Source organism: Ranitomeya variabilis, chromosome 3 (assembly GCF_051348905.1).
Source record: "Ranitomeya variabilis isolate aRanVar5 chromosome 3, aRanVar5.hap1, whole genome shotgun sequence".
In the NCBI taxonomy this organism is placed as follows: domain Eukaryota; kingdom Metazoa; phylum Chordata; class Amphibia; order Anura; family Dendrobatidae; genus Ranitomeya; species Ranitomeya variabilis.
Window position 1 is genome coordinate 385,559,380 of NC_135234.1, and position 19,704 is coordinate 385,579,083.

A 19,704-nucleotide genomic window follows, 5' to 3' on the forward strand; every position below is an offset into this window, starting at 1 on the left:
ACTGACACTGTGACGGAAAATCATTGAAATCCATTATAGCCCTATGGATCCATCAGGTATGGTTGGTGACCATCAAATTATGAATCTACTGTTCCCATCGATTACGATAGCGCAAAACAACAAAACTGACCAAGAGAGTCTAAAATAAATGAAAAGAAAGATAAGAAGGAAATTGAATTATGTACATACAAGATAATTCTGATAATGGTATTAATGCCAATTGTTAAACTGGTTAGATTATTCAAGTGCTAATTAAAATAATCACATTCATTCTATGGATGCTTAGGTTTCATTTTTTTCTGTTGTACTTGTACTAATGAAACAAAAGAAAATTTTCGCTCACCCCTTTATATGTCTTACTATATGTGTAGATTTTAGTTTTACTGAACAGTTATGTACCGTAAGTCATATGGTCATTTCTTTTTAAAATATAACTCATTGCACCTGCCCTCAGACATTTTATTATGCTATGTTTGCCAGGGGAATTTTATATGGCTAAACTTATACTTGTATTTCTCTTTTCAAATGTTCTGACAGATTGTGTAGTTCTGAGTCTTAATGCATTTTTTTATGCTTTTCATTCTAGATTCATTCGTTCTGAGCGCTCAATCATCCTACTCAATTTTTGTTTGTCCATACTTGCTTCTAACGTTCTGATTCTGGTGGGACAATCACAAGCCCTCAGTAAGGTAAGAAAAAATAATTGAGTCTGGCTGCTTTATAAATTGAATCATTTTTTGTCACTGATGGCTTAAAACATGCTCTGAACTGTAGTAACCATTAGCAATGGCAACAGTGTTATTTGTGATATAGTTTGGGAAAAAGTTTTAACTTTCTTTGTTTTGGAAAAAAAATTGCCTTATTATTTCTGATTGATAATTCATTATCCCCAATTATATGCAAGGTTGGCTCGAAACACATATGCGGTTGTTGGTGCAATTTGTTTTAACCAAAGCCAAGTTAAAGTAATAGTTTCATAGTTCTTCAGGTTGAAGGTAGGCATCAAGTCTACATGAAGTTCATCAAGTTCAACCTATAGCCTAACATGTTGATCAAAACCCCCATGAGGTAGGTGTAAATTCCCACATTAGGGAAAAATTCCGACTAATTCCCTGGATCAACGTCCCATCACAGATGTCAGCATACGGGCTGTCCTTGAACTTTTTTATCAATCAACTGTCATCATGAAGGACTTATACTTATGCTGTCTAGCTTTTTTTAAAAAAAAAAAAAAACTGCATCAAAACTGTATGGTCATTGTCTCAAAACGTTTTTTGCTGTGATTTTCCAAAAGCACCAAAATTTTGTTGCATGTTTTTGAAAATCATGGAACAATAAAAGGTTTTAGAGAGTTTTCAGCCTTTTCTCAAGTGTCTTAAATTTATTCTGGTGTCCCAGGAAAGTATTTGTAAGGCCTGTTTCACACGCCCTGATATTTCCGGTAGTGGAAAAACCAGTATCGGAGATATCAGTGTCCATGTGTGTAATACTTGTTCCATAAGTGTGCCACATCAATACCACACGTACCAGGACCTGGGAAGCAGCAGTACTGTTCGCGCTGTTCCTTGGCACCGGGTGCAGAAAACAGGTCTCATCATTCCCCCTGCTCGCGCTGCGATCAGTGCTAGCATGGGAGAATGTGAGAGTTGTTTTCAACTGATAACATCAAGAGCAGATGGTGGCTGATGGGAGTATTCATCAGCCACCATCTGACCTATAAATAAATAATTTGCTTTAAAAATGGTGTGGGTTCCCTTTATTTTTGATAAACAGCCAGGCAAAACTGAGAATACCAGCCCCCAGCTGTCTGCTTTAGCAAGGCTTGTTGTCAAAAATGGGGTGAACCACACGCCATTTTTATAAATTATTTATTTAAATAATTTTAAAAATAACAGCATGGGGACCCCTCTATTTTTGATAACCAGACTTGCTGAAGCTGACAGCTGAGGGTTTCAGCCACCAGCTGTCAATTTTGCCTGGCTGGTTATCAGAAATACAGATGAACCCACGCAGGTTATTAGCGGCAGCAGGTGTAGGTTGATGGGAATAGTAGTCCCATCTGCCGCCTGCTCTCGCTGTTATCAGTTAAATACAATTCGGAATATTCTCCCTTGTTAGCGCTAATCGCTGCGCAAGCAGGAGAGAATGATGAGAGCTGTCTCCAGCACTCAGCACCGAGGAACAGCGCTAACAGTACTGCTGTTTCCCAGGTGCCGATACGTGTCACACTGATGATACACGGATGTGTCATCAGTGTACACGTGTGCGGGACGTTTTGCGGCCCATGCGCTGTTGAAAAAACTAACATGTCAGCGTATTTTCCAAATGGACACACGGTCCGTGGAAACACACTGACATGTGCACAGACCCATTCACTTGAATGCGTCTACGTGTGTAAGTGTCTCCGGTACGTGTGAAAACTGTCACCACACATATTGCATATTTTTGCATTGGTGTTTGTACGTTAAAGCTGTCAAATGAAAGATTGACACCTATTCTATGTTTTGGAGACACTCCTGGTTTTGCGATACAAACACTAATAAAATACTGATCAAAAATACTGATGTGTGAATCAGGCCCAAGAGTGTTAACATACATAAAGCAGTTGTACGCAGCCAAGTAGCACAGAATTAAAAACGCATGTGGTATAATTATTACAGTTTCACCAATATGCTGAGAATTCATGAAAAGTACTTATTAAGGCAGCATTCCCAAGATGAGTATTTCGTGAGTTTTTAATGTTGCAGATTTCCTGTCTCCAGTTATTATGTAAACTAGGTTACTTGCCTTTTTTTCTTTACGGTTTTGAGTATGGTTTTGTTCATGCTTTTTTATCATGTTTTTGATTCTGTAGTTTTTTTCTCCTTTTGATATGTCATGTTTTAAATTGAAGCGCTTTGTTTTTGATACTTCCTGATATTTGGCTTTTACAAAACTTTAATCATACAGATTAATTGCAGCAGAAATACACTAAAAAATTCACATGCTTTTTAACCTGTGGATTTTCTGTATCTAATGCAATTCAATGGGGAAAACAAGCAAGAAAAATTGAAATATTGAGAATTTGAAACACGCACAACAAGTCTTTTTACGCTGCGAAAAACCCACTGTGGGCATTAGATTTCTATAAATCTCATCCACTTTGCTGGAACTGTAAAACGCTGCTTTTTGACACAGCGAAAATACACAGCATCAAAGATTAATCGAAAACTCAATGTGGGAATTTAGAATAAATGTGCAAAACCATGGCAAATCGGGAGAAAACCAAGTGTGGTTTCAACATTACCGTTCTTAGCCATAGGGTAGCAACCACAGCACAAATTGTTCTTGTGAATACACCCCTATTGTGTTGGCACAACTTAGAAAAGGACAAAATAGAAAGAAAATATGAAAACCCCAAAAGCATAGTCTAAGTTATGTAGCAAACATTTAGAAAAGGAGCTAGAGTACTCTCTTTGAGGGACTGGATAGCAAAAATATCAGATTTCTACCTTACAGTGAACTTAAGGGATGAGCTTCACATTTATGTGAAATGAAATCCATCAGTAGGTTTTTGCATGAGATAAGGGCTGAGACACTTATTTTAGTGGTGTCAGTTATTAGACCGTGTGCTGTTGTCTAAACACAATGAGTGTTTTATCAGCAGGAGATTATCACTGCCCAGACTACAGCTCAAGTGCCTCATAGTCCAACCACGCCCCCTACTGTGATAAGCAGCTCACTGTCAACAGACAATATTCACAGAAAGCTGTGGGGGTGGGGTTTGCTTTCAGAGCTTTGCTATATGCTACATGTGAAGACTCTGATGCACCCAGTAAGTGACACATCGCTGGAATCGCGGTCTCTTTCTGTACATTATCCTGCTCTCATATGAGCTACCAAAAAACTAGTGACATATTCCCTTTAAGGGAAAATGCCTTGGAAGCCACTCACACCTCTGGGAAAGAGACTATTACCGTGAATAACTTCAAAAACTGACTGTATGATTGACAATTATCTGCAAAGCTGTAAATGCTAAAAGTAGAGGACTGTTTGATGAATGTCAGCTTTGATGAACAGAAAATGCATATGACTTTAAAAAAAAACACATGATGACACCATCATCTCATTGACTATGATTATGGCTAAATGCATTGAAAGCTAATAAAAATATCTTAGTCGCCCACCAGCCATTTGCACCGTACAGAAGGTAATGCGAGCTTTTTACAATGGCATCTTGCTCCAGAAAGGTGTTAGGATTTCATTAGGATGTCAGCTGTACCCAGAAATAACATGTAAATCCTTTCAGCTTGGAGCACATCTGCACTGCGTCCTTCCTACGCACCCATTGGTGTCTTTGTATGCTGGGTTTGCTTTTGTTTCTTTTCTCCGATGCTTTTTAATCAATACTTGTATTAAGTTACACGCTCGGTAATATGCTGCCAGTTATACACTAGATCCGCAATGCTGGGGGCTAGAGAGGGAAATCAATTTGGGAATGGAGTGGGAGGTGATACATCAGGAGAGGATTTTCTTTGTTGCACATAGAAGAGGAGAAAGATGAATGGGGCTGTTCTGGACATCATTATTACACAAGTTTAGCTTGTTAAGGCCGGTGTGTCCTGACATTATATTTCTGAATATTACATTAATGCCATCCACAGTATTAGTTGGGGCATTTCGCTCTCAGGGGTAATAATACATACAGTTGTAATCCAAATTATTCAACCACTCACGGCAAATCAGGTTTATTAGCAAAATGTACAAACTTCTTGCTGTTCGGAATATACAAGAACATCTTAAATAACTCAACGTAACTAATATAAGAAGCGGTTTCCTCTTTTAATGACTACTGTAGTCTCAGAACCTTTTTGCCGCCTTGGACCTTCCAAGGACAAAGATCCCCGGCAGACCTCAAAGTCCACCAAGACTTGGTTTCATAAGAAATCCTGGAAGATTGTGGAGTGGCCATAGAAAATGTTTGGTAGGATATGGAGAAGGGTGGTGCAGCATGCAAACCCAAAAATGTTAGTGAACTCAAGAACATTGCCCATGAGGAACGTTCTAAGGATCCTCAGGAACGTTGTCAGAAGCGGGGGCCTGGTTATGCATCGCATGTGGAGCAGGTCATGACAGCTAAAGGATGCTCTACTAGGGGATGAATTATGAGACTGCAGTAGTTTTAAAGGTGTTATTTTGTGTTGACTTTAAACGGGCTATCCAGTACTTTATATTAATGGTCCATGCTTAGGATGGGTCATCAAAATCAGATCCGTGGGGATGCAACACTTGGCACCCCGCTGATAAGCTGGTTTTGTTGCCGGCGGTGATCAGTTATGGAGCGAAACTATGCAGCCTGTGCAGTGGGCGAAGCGGAGTATGTTAGATCCATGCCTATACATGTTAACAGGGGCGGATGTGTTGAACCCAGCTGTGGCCACTATATAGTTAACAGAGGTGGAAAGTTCCACTCCACAACTGATCACTTCCGAGTTCCGACAGGCACCGAGAACAGCTGATCAGCGGGGTTGTCGGGTGTCACACCCCCCCGATATGATATTGATGATCTTTCCTAAGAATAGATCATCAATTTAGACCAAAGCACTGGACAATCTGTTTTTAGAAACCATTGGTTATAATAGTTTTGTTGAGCTATTTAAATTGTTTTTGTTTAACTAGATTATTGCCAAAGATAGAACATTTTTTATTTTTTTAATAGAAGTAACTTGCTGTGGGGGTGGGGTGGTGAATTATTGATCTGGCAACTGTATGTGTTTTTATATTGATAAAACATATATGATAAAGGGAAGCAGTGAACAAGTTTCTGTTATGTAATTTGAGAGCAGCATGATGATGGAGCAGAGAGCCTGAGTCTAGTGATTTATCACTTACTGGGCTGCTTAGTGCAGTTCTGATAGAATCCCTGTTTTCTCTGCTGCAGCTGTAGCAGTGGTCAGAATGATGAGCTGTGCACTACCTCTCCCACACCCCTGATCCACCCAAGACCTAGGATAATGGTTTGAAAATAACAATGTCTAATAATAAGAATTATTCTTAAAGCAGCATTTCACCAAAGAGATTTAAATATACCACCTAGTGGTTATCTGGAGATATAAAATAGTCACAAATGTGCATGTAGTATAAGGGAATCAGTGCAAGAGAAATCCAGACCTCATCTATTGTGGTGGGGACCATGGAACTGCATAAGGTGTCTGGTGTATCAGGGATGTTAATTCTATATAAATAGGTCTATATAACAAGCCCTAATTGCTAGAAATTGGAGGATTAAGGTGCTTAGTGCTATATACTCTCAATGCACAAATCATTTGATACCTTTATCATTTGTGACCTAGTAAACATCAATGATAGCTCCATGACAACCCTTAATGCCAAAGATAAAGTGATTAGTGGTACGCAATCACAGTATACTGATCATTTAATACCTCAATCATTCATGACCAGATACGGAGCATCAGAGGCCCATTCATGCAGACCCATAGTGGTAATGTGTCATCCAGTACGCGTTTGCCATCAAGCTTCATCAGAAGGGGTTAACTGGATGATTGGGGGTTGATGTTAAACACTCCTCTTGTCCTATCACATCCGCATGCCTGATTAAGCACATATGTGTGGCATTCATGTCGGGAGTCCGCGATCCCGGAGTTTCCGGATGTGGCTTCCAGTAAAGCAAGGCCACACCCCTGAGACTTATCATAGGGGGACGTGCTATAACATCACCGCAGGGACACGTTGCCTAGGAACCCCGGTCCGCAGACTGCCTGCACAAGCATTCTTTGCTACTACTCCTATGCTCCTCACGGTGATCAAATCGCTCTTTGTTCTCAGATTTAATAGCAAAAGCCTGCTGACAGATTCCCTTTAAACCAGCTGAACTTAAAACAAGTCATATCTGATTGTCAACCTTTGTATTAATCCTAACTATAAAATCAATTATTTAGTGTAAAATTTGAGTGAAGTTTGAGCAAAATCATTAAAAGGGTTTTTTTTATTTTGTAAACCCCTATTCCCTGACTGCAGCTCATTTTTAAAATAAACTTACATTGCTTTAGTCGCCCTCCCCGGGTACAATACTGAGTCTCCATTGCTGCTCCCGGTGTCTGTTAGTGTATGCAATGCTGATGTCACATCACCAGGGCCGATAATAACTGAACTTAGTGCCTGTACCTGAGTTGATGGCTCAGTGATTGTCTGCAGCGCTGTTATGTATAGGCTGTGTTCGCTATTTCCGCTTATCTCTATTCAAATGAATGAGACACAGCAACAATACTAGACACAAATTGTAGAAAAGAATAGAGCAGATCCTTTTTTTTTTTTCTTGAAATCCTGTACAAATAAACAGTTTTAGGTAATTATTCCTTTTAGTTTCAATTGAATCCACATTTTATAGCCTTCATGTATCAAAACAAGTAATTGCAATTCTTCTAAACCAAAATGTAATAGGAATGGTTGGGCAAAAAATGTAAACTAATTATGCATTAAAGGTGGAGTTACCCGAGTGTTATAGTTAAAGGGGACAATATTGGAATGAATGAACAGATGACTTTAGGATGTAGAAGAATAAGGAAACTATTAAGTCTCACATGGATGGATGTTAAGATTACATTTTGGACATTTTGAGCAGTAGCCGTGGGCCCAAGTTAAATTAAAAAGAATTCTGTAGCTATTCTTTTAGCTTGCTTTGTGGAAAAGCATAGAGAAAAAGAAAAATGCCTAGGAACCAATAAACTAAATCTTCTCCTGTGCTAAATTCTGCTTTCTGTCTCCCCACAGGCTGTCTGCGCTTTGATCGCCGCTTTCTTGCACTTTTTCTTTCTTTCCTCTTTCTGTTGGGTGCTAACCGAGGCTTGGCAGTCCTACCTGGCCGTCATTGGGCAAATGAGGACACGTCTTGTCCGCAAACGCTTTCTGTGCCTGGGATGGGGTAAGCACAGTTTCCATATTGGGCTTCATTAAATGCTCTTGACTGCACATATAAGACCCTTTTTTTTGTCGTTTTTGTTGACTTAATTTTATGTTAAACTCTTCAAAGTGGCGCATATGGCTCATGAACTTTGAGCAAAATAAAAAATGTGCTTCATTTTTATGTTTCATCTATTTAGCAACTTTTTAGCAGAAAAGGCATATTTTCCACTTACCGTAAATGTTCGCAAAAATTTCAGACATAAATATAGTCACTCAAGGGAGTAACTGAAGAAAATTGGCCCCAAATTTGTCCGACTTTTTAAAAAATATCAATTGATGACGCAGAAGAAAATACCAGGGAACCCAAAACACTGCTCACAATAAAAAGCATAAAAATAACAGGTGAACACATGGAAAAGGAACAAATCAAGGAATAAGGAACAAATAAAAAAACACCAAAAACTAGATAAAAAGGTACAAATGCAAAGATAACTCGGACCCATCGACTCTAAAAGTTTTGACTGTAGCTAAGCTCAATTCCAACTCTCTCCAACCATACTTACATCATTTCAGAAGATACCTTGGCTACTCCATCAGTTCTGCAGGTACAACACAACTTAAGCAGCGCTCTAGTTAGATGTCTCCTTATACAGGAGCCCAAATCTTTACATCCTGGAGCCCTATGACAATACACTTCAATGAATGGCGGCTTACTTTAAAGGGAACCTGTTACCTGATTTTTACTACCCAACCTGCATGATGCAGGCGCAACGACTCCAACAATGTATCATTTACATGGGCTGCTTGCTTCAGTTTTGATAGCTCACTGTTTTATGTGCTGCAGATCTACCAGTTCTCTGAATGTTGAGCTCTGTATATCCCGCCCACCTGCTCTGATTGGCAGCTTTCTATGTACACTGCATAGGCAGAAATCTGCCAAACAGTGATGGGGCGGGGTTATACAGAGTCCATGAATATGGAGGACTACATGGCAGCAGGAATTACTAGTCCTTTAATGATAATCTCCTGCTGATAAGAGTGATTTTATGAAAACTTCAGATATCAGATTAGGCGGCAGATTCCTTATTAATGACAGCTCCAACCAAATATACTGTAACCTGTGGTATTGTAATATATATTACATATCATATTGGTAAATTATATGATTTTTTTGACTGGAATTCCTTTTTGTCTCTTATTGACTGATTTTTGTGCACATATTTGGATTAAGGCAAAATTGATTCCCCCAAGAATTATAGATTTATTAATTTAATTTTATTTTATTTTCACTCCAAAAACAGCAATAATTGAATGTTTCTTGCAATGAGCATGCTGCTGCTATATCGAGGTACTGCATAAGACTTGAAAATGACATTTTCATTGTACGCACAAGTTTTACTTACAGTAACAAAACGTACAGATGTTACAGGCACCAACTTGTCAGCGACAGGATTACAATATTGCGTGTGGTGCTACTGTGTTATGTCATTTTCATGGACATATTTTAGAAAGCAGACTGTTTCCTTCATGCACTGTTCACATCATTTTTGACCTATTCCATTGATGTATAGATTTGTAAGCTAAAACAATGTATGCCAATGTATCCAGTGACATTCTCATAGGTGTCTAACATATGCAAAACACTGTCCTGTTGGCATATACTTGACAGGCTCGAATCTTAAGATCGTACTGAAGCTTGTACCTAGCTTGCTACATTACTATACACCTATGTAAATGATATGCCGCCGTATCTTTTGTCTCTTTACAATACAAGTCTATGGGCAGACAAATTCCAATATATGGCATCCTTATGTATACATTTGCACAGTTTGGCCAGAATTCATCAAGACTAGCATTTTTCATGCAGATCTTGATGAAGGTTGCTCTGGAGTAAGATGCTCCAAATTCATTATTATGATACATTGATCTCTTAAAGGGACTCTGACAGCACAGAATGACTGTTCAAACCAAGTACAGGCGCTCGTTGCACACTCAGCGTGGCCAAGCATTTAAGTGCACCTTCTCGACTACTTTTATTTCCATCTATCTCCAACCTTCTCTAGCTCTATAAATCTGGAGATGTCAATCAGAGAAAAGGGGGGAGGGCAGAGATAAAAGAAAAACAAGTAGTTGGGAAGGTGCACTTAAAGAAGTTGTCCACTCCTTAGGATGGGTCATCAATGTCTGATCGTCCAGGGTCTGACAACCCCGCCGATCATTTGGTATCGGTGTCGGCAGCGGCTAGAATTACTCACTTTCCATGCTTCTCTGGCTTCTGGTAGTAGCCGAGGCTTGATACTTAACATCCGCCTCCTATTCAAATCAATACCCTGTTCCAGCCACTACAAGTAGACAGAGAAGCTCGGCAAGTGAGTACTCCTGGCCGGCGGCCACCGCTGCCGACTCAAATAACTACTGATCTGTGGGGGTGCCGGATGGTGGCTCACCATAGATCAGACATTGATGACCTGTCCTAAGGATAGGTCATCATGTGAAAGTAGTGGACAACCTCTTTAAATGTTTGGCAATGCCAATGGTGCACCAAACGAATGTACTTGGTTTGCACATTCATTCTCTGCAGACAGACTGCCTTTAATGAATCTGGCTCATCTTTCAGCTGCCATGCGTAGGACCTATTTTACACCACCTATGTGGCATAAATATGGTGAACGATCTCATGATCAGGCAACCATCCAATATCCCTGATGGTCTGACTTGCAGACCAACCTAACATTGGCCACGCTATACCATGTTCCCTCTTTACTAAGCTCCACTAACTTTTTTAAAAATTGGCATAGCTGGCATGAAGATGCTAAAAGTTAAACAAAATTGCAAAACTACGAGTTGCAAACAAATTTACCAGCAGTTTATTGGCATAATTCTGGCAAAATCCATTTTATGAATCTGGTGCAAAAGCGTGCAAAAGACATTGCTTCATTATTAACCCATGATATATTTGTCACTTGAAGGGAACACTTCCTGTAGATGGACATTCAAAATGTGTTATTTCAACAAAACGTTATGAGCATTCCAAATATAGCCATTGATAAATGCAAAACATTAAAACTACTGTCAGATGAAGTGAATAACCTTGCTTATTTCATCACAATGACACCTGTCATAGGATAGACAGCCAGTAAGCGGTATTGAGTAGACATGTTGAAAGCAGGTAAATAAGCAAGTGTAAGGGATTGGGAAGCATTGACAAGGGCCAGATGGTAATAGCTAGAAGAATGTATCTGAACATCTCCAAACCTAAAGGTCTTGTGAAATGTTCCAATATGTTGATTTTAGTACATGCCTAATGGACAATTGGCAAACCGAGAGCAAGGTTATGGCCATGCCCACATTCATTTTTAAGTGTGGAAAGTGCTGGTTTGGTACAATGTATCATGTTTTTCTTTACATTATGTGGCCCATCCTGTGCGTGCATGCATCTTTGGAGACATTGTAGAAGAGATGGCACCAAGAAGCACTATGGGAAAAGGTATGCTGGTGAAGACATTGTCATGATCTGGACAATCACTACTGCAAAGAAGTTCATGCTGGTGACATTCCATGGATTGATGAAATATATCCGGACCAATAAATATTCCAGTATTTGATTCCATGACGATCACATTTATTGCATGATACAACACGTTTTGGCTTTTACATTTAAGCCATTGTCAGGTATAATGATAAATAGGACCACATGGAGCTCTAACTGGACAACATCATGCTGGGAAACTTTGATCCATGCTATGTAGATGTTACTTAATTGCAAGCGATGCGTTCTTCATCACAATTGGCTACAATGGCTTCTTTTAGAAAATAATGCTCCTGCCTCAAGGAAAAGATTTTTAGAAATAGTTTGAGGAACAAGACAAAGATCAAGGTTTCGACTTGGCCTCCCAGGTCTAAAGCTGATCAAGCATCTGTGGTACTTTCTGGAAAAACAAGTCCAAGTGTAAAGAACTTTGTCCTTATGTCTTGGTGCCAGAGAACACAGGACATCATCTGTTTGAGGAGTCTATACTTCGATGATATACCATCAGTCATGACATTAATACAGGTGCCATTGTCATAAAATATTCATTGTTGTTAACGTTACCTGTCGTTGGCAATGTAGTTGACAGTGAGAAAACAGAATCAAGTATGTTTTTTTATGACATTTTTTTCAGCCTGAATCACTACACATGTAATTGTAAAATATGTTTCATTTGTTACATTGATATTTACTGTGCGTTCCTTTCCTCAGGGTTACCAGCTCTTGTGGTTGCAGTTTCTGTTGGCTTTACCAGAACAAAAGGATATGGAACCCCCCATTAGTGAGTCAATGTTTGATGTCTGATCTTCTTTGTAGGTAGTAATTGTTGTGTATTCATACTTAAAATTATTTCCAAATTACTTTAATAATAATGTCTGGTTGACATCCCATGCGCTACATTCCTGCACGACATAGCATGGTGATGACCCTTATACCAACATGAACATTCCCTACAGTTTGTATTTAATTTCTAATCTTCTTCCTACAGAATATGATAATACAGAGTAAATGACTAAATAGTTTTACATTTCAATATTTTGCCTCTTTATCACTATCAATGTTTTGTTTCTGTGACTTACAGCTGCTGGCTGTCTTTGGAAGGGGGGCTATTGTATGCCTTTGTGGGACCAGCAGCGGTTATTGTTCTGGTAAGCTGAATCTTTTTTATATAACTCTATATAGGGAAAACTCTACCTATTGAAGAGTATATTTTGTCACCACAGGTAGTGTTTAAACCATATCCTGAACGTGTCTCTGATTACTTTGCTGCACTAGTTTATGTCAATTTTAACATTTAGACTGTGGTGACCATTATTTCTCAAAACTGGCTTTGATCACCATAGCATCTATTCAAGGCTCTGTTATTATTTCTTCAAAAGGACCTGACACCACTCCTGACATGTCTATGCAATACTTTCATTCCCCATGGAATTACAATGTTTGACCTTTTTTTTAGCTGTGCATTGTGTTTTTAATCATCTGTTACTCCTCTTGAAAATATGAGAATAAATTAATAACAGTGTTCTACCATCTTGCTTCTCAATAAGGCATGTGTCTACACTAACTAGACTCATGTAATGAAACAAGTAAATGATCTGGCTGTCAAGGGCAACATCTATACATATTTTTGCAATTTTGCAATAATTATCTTAAATAATCATATGTTCTCAGCACAACATGATTACTAGATCAATTAAGGAAGAGAACAAAAAGTAGCCCTTATGGAGGACCCTTCACTTCCTGGAAAAAAAAGACCAAAATATTTTAGTTTTCTCAAACATATGTAATTAGGAAAGCTAAAAAAATGGTGTCTGATTTGGATAAAAGTTCAGGCCTTCTATGAAAGATTGAAGTTTCCTGGTCTCACTATTTTGACAGCTCTGTGAGACTTCCTGATTCTGGACATCAAAATACCACTGTGTGGGGGAGACTAGGAGTGTTGAGCATGGAAACACAGGGAAGATATGTTGTCTTTCTGCTTGTCTTCTTCACTCTGAATTGTGTTATAAAAAGGCAATATAAGATGGATTCCTGTGTATTATGGAGCAGCAGAAGGAGGAGGAGGCTGCAAACAGCAACTGAAGAAAATCCTGTCACAGCCTCCAGTGTATATCTGTGTACAGTATATAGTTAGAGATTCAGATTAATACAGACAGCTGGTTCTTTTAGCATATTGACCATTACAACCAAATATTTCCGTAGATAGACCCTTTAGATGCCACTTTGTCCTCATCTTAACCCTTAGAAGCATCTGTGTCCTTGTCGTTAATCTGGGCTTCATAACATACAGGAACATATTACATGCCTAATGACTAACAATATTCTGCATGAGGTGAAATTTATGCTGCAGGTTAGAGGTAAAGTAAGGCACATTTTCATCTGATTTTCATTTAGTCAATAAATTGATTCCTCCTTTGTATTCTACCATCCATCAAGGTGGCAAAACAGTGAAACAGGCACCATCTTGCCAGATGTGAGCACAAAGCTCCAATTTGCCATGTTGATGATGAACACAATCAGCTCCTCTCTTCATAGTTCGTATTTCCCAGAGAAGAAACCCTGTAATACTGAAGGAAATAATCTGACTTACTGACATGTATTTGAGAAAAGTCCTCTTTATGTTTTACAAAAAATGAATTCTGGCAAATTTTAAAATTCAACGTACATACTGTAAAACTTACAACCATTAAAGACCTTACACCTTGCCTCTGACATCAAATATTATCTTAAAATTCAGTAAGCTGAAGACTCTATGTATTTTCTCTTTTACGTGTGAGAAGCCTATACAACAATGAAAAAAATGTCTTCCCTTATCCACAAAAGGAAATCAGACTACTTCCCTGGATCAACGTCCCATTACAGAATCTAGTGACCATAACCTGTAATATTATATTTTTCAAGGCATCCAGGCTCTCCTCGAACTTCTTCAGTGAATAAACCATGTGACAGTGAGTTTCATACTCTCAGTCACTACTCTTACAATAAAGAGTCTGTATCTCTGGTCATGATTAAACCTTCTTTCCTCTAGACGTAGAGGATACCACTCTGCCACCATTGCAGATCTATGTCTTGTAATGTAGTGGCAGCACCGTACACAGTGAAATGGCAGTGACCCAAACACGTTCAAAACAAAACGTTCCTTTAATGTGTTACTTCACACAGTCCATTAGAATACATAGTACACGGCTTTAGTTTCCAGTCCCTAAACAGGCTGGTCTTCCTTTTGTCCAGTTTCCCTGGGTGATCGCATGCCGGGACAAAGTCTCTTTACTCACGCAGTGCACAGTACGCTATATCTCCCAAAATAATGGAAGCAATGGAGAATATCCTCGTAAAGCAAATAGATGAAGCTGCGACTCAAGGAGAAGTCATTATTATGGGGGACTTCAACTACCCTGAAATAGATTGGGGAACAGAAACCTGCAGTTCCAGTAAAGGTAATCGGTTTTTGACAACTATGAGAGACAATTACCTTTCACAACTGGTTCAGGACCCAACAAGAAGGGGGGCACTGCTAGACCTAATATTAACCAACAGGCCAGACCGCATATCAAACATAAGGATTGGGGGTCACTTGGGGAATAGTGATCACAAAATAATAAGTTTTCATGTCTCCTTTAATAAGATGTGTAGTAGAGGGGTGACAAGGACACTAAACTTCAGGAGGGCAAATTTCCAATGGATGAGAGAGGATCTTGGTGCAATTAACTGGGACGATATCCTGAGGCATAAAAATACACAAAGAAAATGGGAGACGTTTATTAGCATCCTGGACAGGACCTGTGCACAGTATATACCGTATGGGAATAAACATACTAGAAATAGTAGGAAACCAATATGGCTAAATAAAGCTGTAAGGGGTGCAATAAGTGACAAAAAGAAAGCATTTAGAGAATTAAAGGAAGTAGGTAGTGAGGAGGCATTAAATAAATACAAAAAATTAAATAAATTCTGTAAAAAGCAAATCAAGGCAGCAAAGACTGAGACAGAGAGACTCATTGCTAGAGAGAGCAAAAATAACCCCAAAATATTCTTTAACTACATAAATAGTAAGAAACTAAAAAATGATAGTGTTGGCCCCCTTAAAAATAGTCTGGGTGAAATGGTGGATGAGGATGAGGAAAAAGCCAATATGCTAAAAGACTTTTTTTCATCAGTATTTACAAAAGAAAATCCCATGGCAGCCAATATGACTAGTGATAAAAATTCCCAATTAAATGTTACCTGCTTAACCCAGCAGGAAGTACGGCGGCGTCTAAAAATCACAAAAATTGACAAATCTCCGGGCCCGGGTGGGATACACCCCTGAGTACTGCAGGAATTAAGTACAGTCATTGATAGACCATTATTTTTAATCTTTAAAGAGTCCATAATAACAGGGTCTGTACCACAGGACTGGCGTATAGCAAATGTGGTGCCAATATTCAAAAAGGGGACAAAAACTGAACTCGGAAATTATAGGCCAGTAAGCTTAACCTCTACTGTGGGTAAAATCCTGGAGGGCATTCTAAGGGATGCTATACTGGAGTATCTGAAGAGGAATAACCTCATGACCCAGTATCAGCACGGGTTTACTAGGGACCGATCATGTCAGACTAATTTGATCAGCTTCTATGAAGAGGTAAGTTCCGGACTAGACCAAGGGAACCCAGTAGATGTAGTGTATATGGACTTTTCAAAAGCTTTTGATATGGTGCCACACAAAAGGTTGATACATAAAATGAGAATAATGGGGATAGGGGAAAATATGTGCAAGTGGGTTGAAAGCTGGCTCAGGGATAGGAAACAAAGGGTGGTTACTAATGGCGTACACTCGGACTGGGTCGCGGTTAGTAGTGGGGTACCACAGGGGTCAGTATTGGGCCCTCTTCTTTTTAACATATTTATTAATGACCTTGTAGGGGGCATTCAGAGTAGAATTTCATTATTTGCAGATGACACTAAACTCTGCAGGGTAATCAATACAGAGGAGGACAATTTTATATTACAGGATGATTTGTGTAAACTAGAAGCTTGGGCTGATAAATGGCAAATGAGCTTTAATGGGGATAAATGTAAGGTCATGCACTTGGGTAGAAGTAATAAGATGTATAACTATGTGCTTAATTCTAAAATTCTGGGCAAAACCGTCAATGAAAAAGACCTGGGTGTATGGGTGGATGACAAACTCATATTCAGTGGCCAGTTTCAGGCAGCTGCTACTAAGGCAAATAAAATAATGGGATGCATTAAAAGAGGCATAGATGCTCATGAGGAGAACATAATTTTACCTCTATACAAGTCACTAGTTCGACCACACTTAGAATATTGTGCACAGTGCTGGTCTCCGGTGTATAAGAAAGACATAGCTGAACTAGAGCGGGTGCAGAGAAGAGCGACTAAGGTTATTAGAGGACTGGGGGGTCTGCAATACCAAGATAGGTTATTACACTTGGGGCTATTTAGTTTGGAAAAACGAAGGCTAAGGGGTGATCTTATGTTAATGTATAAATATATGAGGGGACAGTACAAAGACCTTTCTGATGATCTTTTTAATCATAGACCGGTGACTGGGACAAGGGAGCATCCTCTACGTCTGGAGGAAAAAAGGTTTAAGCATAATAACAGACGCGGATTCTTTACTGTAAGAGCAGTGAGACTATGGAACTCTCTGCCGTATGATGTTGTAATGAGTAATTCATTACTTAAATTTAAGAGGGGACTGGATACGTTTCTGGAAAAGTATAATGTTACAGGGTATATATATTAGATTCCTTGATAAGGCGTTGATCCAGGGAACTAGTCTGATTGACGTATGTGGGGTCGGGAAGGAATTTTTTTCCCCATGGTGGAGCTTACTGTTTGCCACATGGGGTTTTTTTGCCTTCCCCTGGATCAACATCTTAGGGCATGTTAGGCTATGGGTTGAACTAGATGGACTTAAAGTCTTCCTTCAACCTTAATAACTATGTAACTATGTATCCTCCAGATCACAGCCGGGTAAACAAAAGACAGCCCGAGACGAAGGGTCTCAGTCTCTGGTTCCTCTTGCCCCTGTGTTGCCTCACACAGGGAGTGCTCTGCATAGAGGGGCAAGTCTCTCCCCAACACAGTCCCATATGGAAGGGTCTTTGCCACTCCCACCACATGTTTAATGTCCCCACATGGTGTGGAAAAATTAACCTCGGCGGTCAGGTACTCACGGATTTCCCCATGGATACCCATCACCTCCACTTTCGGTCCTTTGGGGTTGTCCCCGGCAACAAGGGACCTATGAACCAGAGTCACTTTACTCCCCGTGTCCAGAAGAGCCTCTGTTCAGCACCCATTCACAAGTACCAGGCAAAATCGTGGTTCGCTGCCGGCCATGCCCGTAGTGATGATACAGACTGGCTGGGCACACATAAACTCATGGCAAGTGTTCCCGCAGTCCATGGGCTTAGATGTTACCGAACAGTTACTAGTCCCATGCCCAGGCTCTGGTACAATGTCCTTAGTGGGTTTATACCATTCAATCAACTCTATCAGCAGTTCCAGGGTGCCTAGGTCCCTCAGCCTGACCCAACACTGCTTGGTGGCCAGCAGAGCCCTCACCATCCGGTCAGCCATTATTCTCTCCATCATCTCTAATGGGAAAAGAACTCAGGCTGGAGCCTGTCCTCCACCAACTGCAACAAGTCATTTGCCTGAGACCTGGCGGATCGAGACTCTACATAGGACCACTGGTACACCCAATGATCGCCCCTTACCTTTGGGGTCTCTTCATGACTCTGCTGATCGCCCCTCACCTTAGGGGTCTCCTCTTTACCATGCTGAAGCTCTGCTAGCTTTCACTGCAGCACATCTTGCTGCTGCTGCAACTGCAGCTCCTGCTGCTGTAACTGCTGCTCTTGCTGCTGCAGAACCTCTAGCTGCGACCGCTGAAACTGCAGTGCCTCTTGCTGAAGCCTTGCTGATTGAGCACAACCTCCAAACGTTCCTCCATTTCTCCAGCAGACTTGCACAGCGATCTGCAGCACTCTCTGGGGTATGCCTTAATTCACACGGCCTGCATTCTTTCCACCAAATGTAATGTAGCGGCAGCACCATACACAGTGAAACGGCAGTGACCCAAGCAAGTTCAAAAGAAAACGTTCCTTTCATGTGTTACTTCACACAGTCTATTAGAATACATAGTACACGGCTTTAGTTTGCACTCCCTAGACAGGCCGGACTTCCCTTTGTCCAGTTTCCCTGGGCGACCAAACGCTGGGACCAAGTCTCTTTTCTCACGCAGTGCACAGCACACTGTATCCTCCGGATCGCAGCCAGGTAAATAAATACAACTCAAGACGCAGGATGTCAGTCTCTTTGGTTCCTCTTGCCCCTGTGTTGCCTCACACAGGGAGTGCTCTGCAGACAACTGCTCTGTCGCTTTCAAGACCAACACTGACACACATCTCCCTATACTTGTATTGCCAAATTTTTAACACTAAGGTTCGGATACGGCTTTAAAGAAGGCTACTACTTGCGATATAACGCAATTTTATTTCAAAGTACAAAATTAAAGGAATAATATGATTGAATAGTATGATTGCATACACCTTTGTATATTTTAAGATACAAAGTACATACAGTATAAGGATTAAATTCATATAATGATTAAGTACATATAAGGATTAAATACATATAATGATTAAGTACATATACTCACATCATCCATCACCAAGGAGCTTTTAAACATCATCCGTCTGGAAAATCAGAGAAGCAACACCAAGACAGAGAACCCCTGGAAAATTCACAACACTGCACGGGCGTCCCCACTTATGCAGGTATCACAACACTGTACATGTAAGTACAGGTACACCAGCTTATGCTTCTGTCTTAGTCATGTTTCTCTGGTCTTATATAGTGATTTTCACTATGTGTAACTGGTTTCATCCTGCCCTTCAAGTGGCCAGCTTTCAAGGTGGGATGAGACTGAGATACCATGGAATCATCAGACAATGGGCCATAAACCCATAGATACATAAAAGCCCACAAGGGTTAGATAAAACTACCAGTGACAGAGGTTAAATAAACCTTGTTTTACAATAACAAACAAACTTAAAACTGTTTGTAACCTCAAAGGTCTTCAGACAATAAATAAACAGTTCTCAAGATTGTGTCACAATGAGCATTGTCTGTCTGTAAATGTATTACAAGAAATGCTGCTCTGTAATGGTCTGAATGCATTCAGTATATTTCAAAATGGACTCAAAATAGCCATTTTATATATTCACATTACAATACTACAGGGCTTTTAATCAGTCACT

General features: G+C 39.9%; 1 protein-coding gene across 10 annotated transcripts in view; it reads left to right on the forward strand.

Moving 5' to 3' along the window:
• The window catches only part of ADGRB2 (adhesion G protein-coupled receptor B2), a 666,055-nt gene that overhangs the window by 624,096 nt on the left and 22,255 nt on the right, over nt 1-19,704 (forward strand). For all 10 annotated transcript variants that reach the window (XM_077296045.1, XM_077296046.1, XM_077296050.1 and 7 more), the window contains 4 exons: nt 587-689; nt 7,771-7,921; nt 12,143-12,212; nt 12,513-12,579. In XM_077296045.1, the coding sequence (XP_077152160.1) occupies nt 587-689; nt 7,771-7,921; nt 12,143-12,212; nt 12,513-12,579 (391 nt within the window). The remainder of the gene's footprint in view (nt 1-586; nt 690-7,770; nt 7,922-12,142; nt 12,213-12,512; nt 12,580-19,704) is intronic.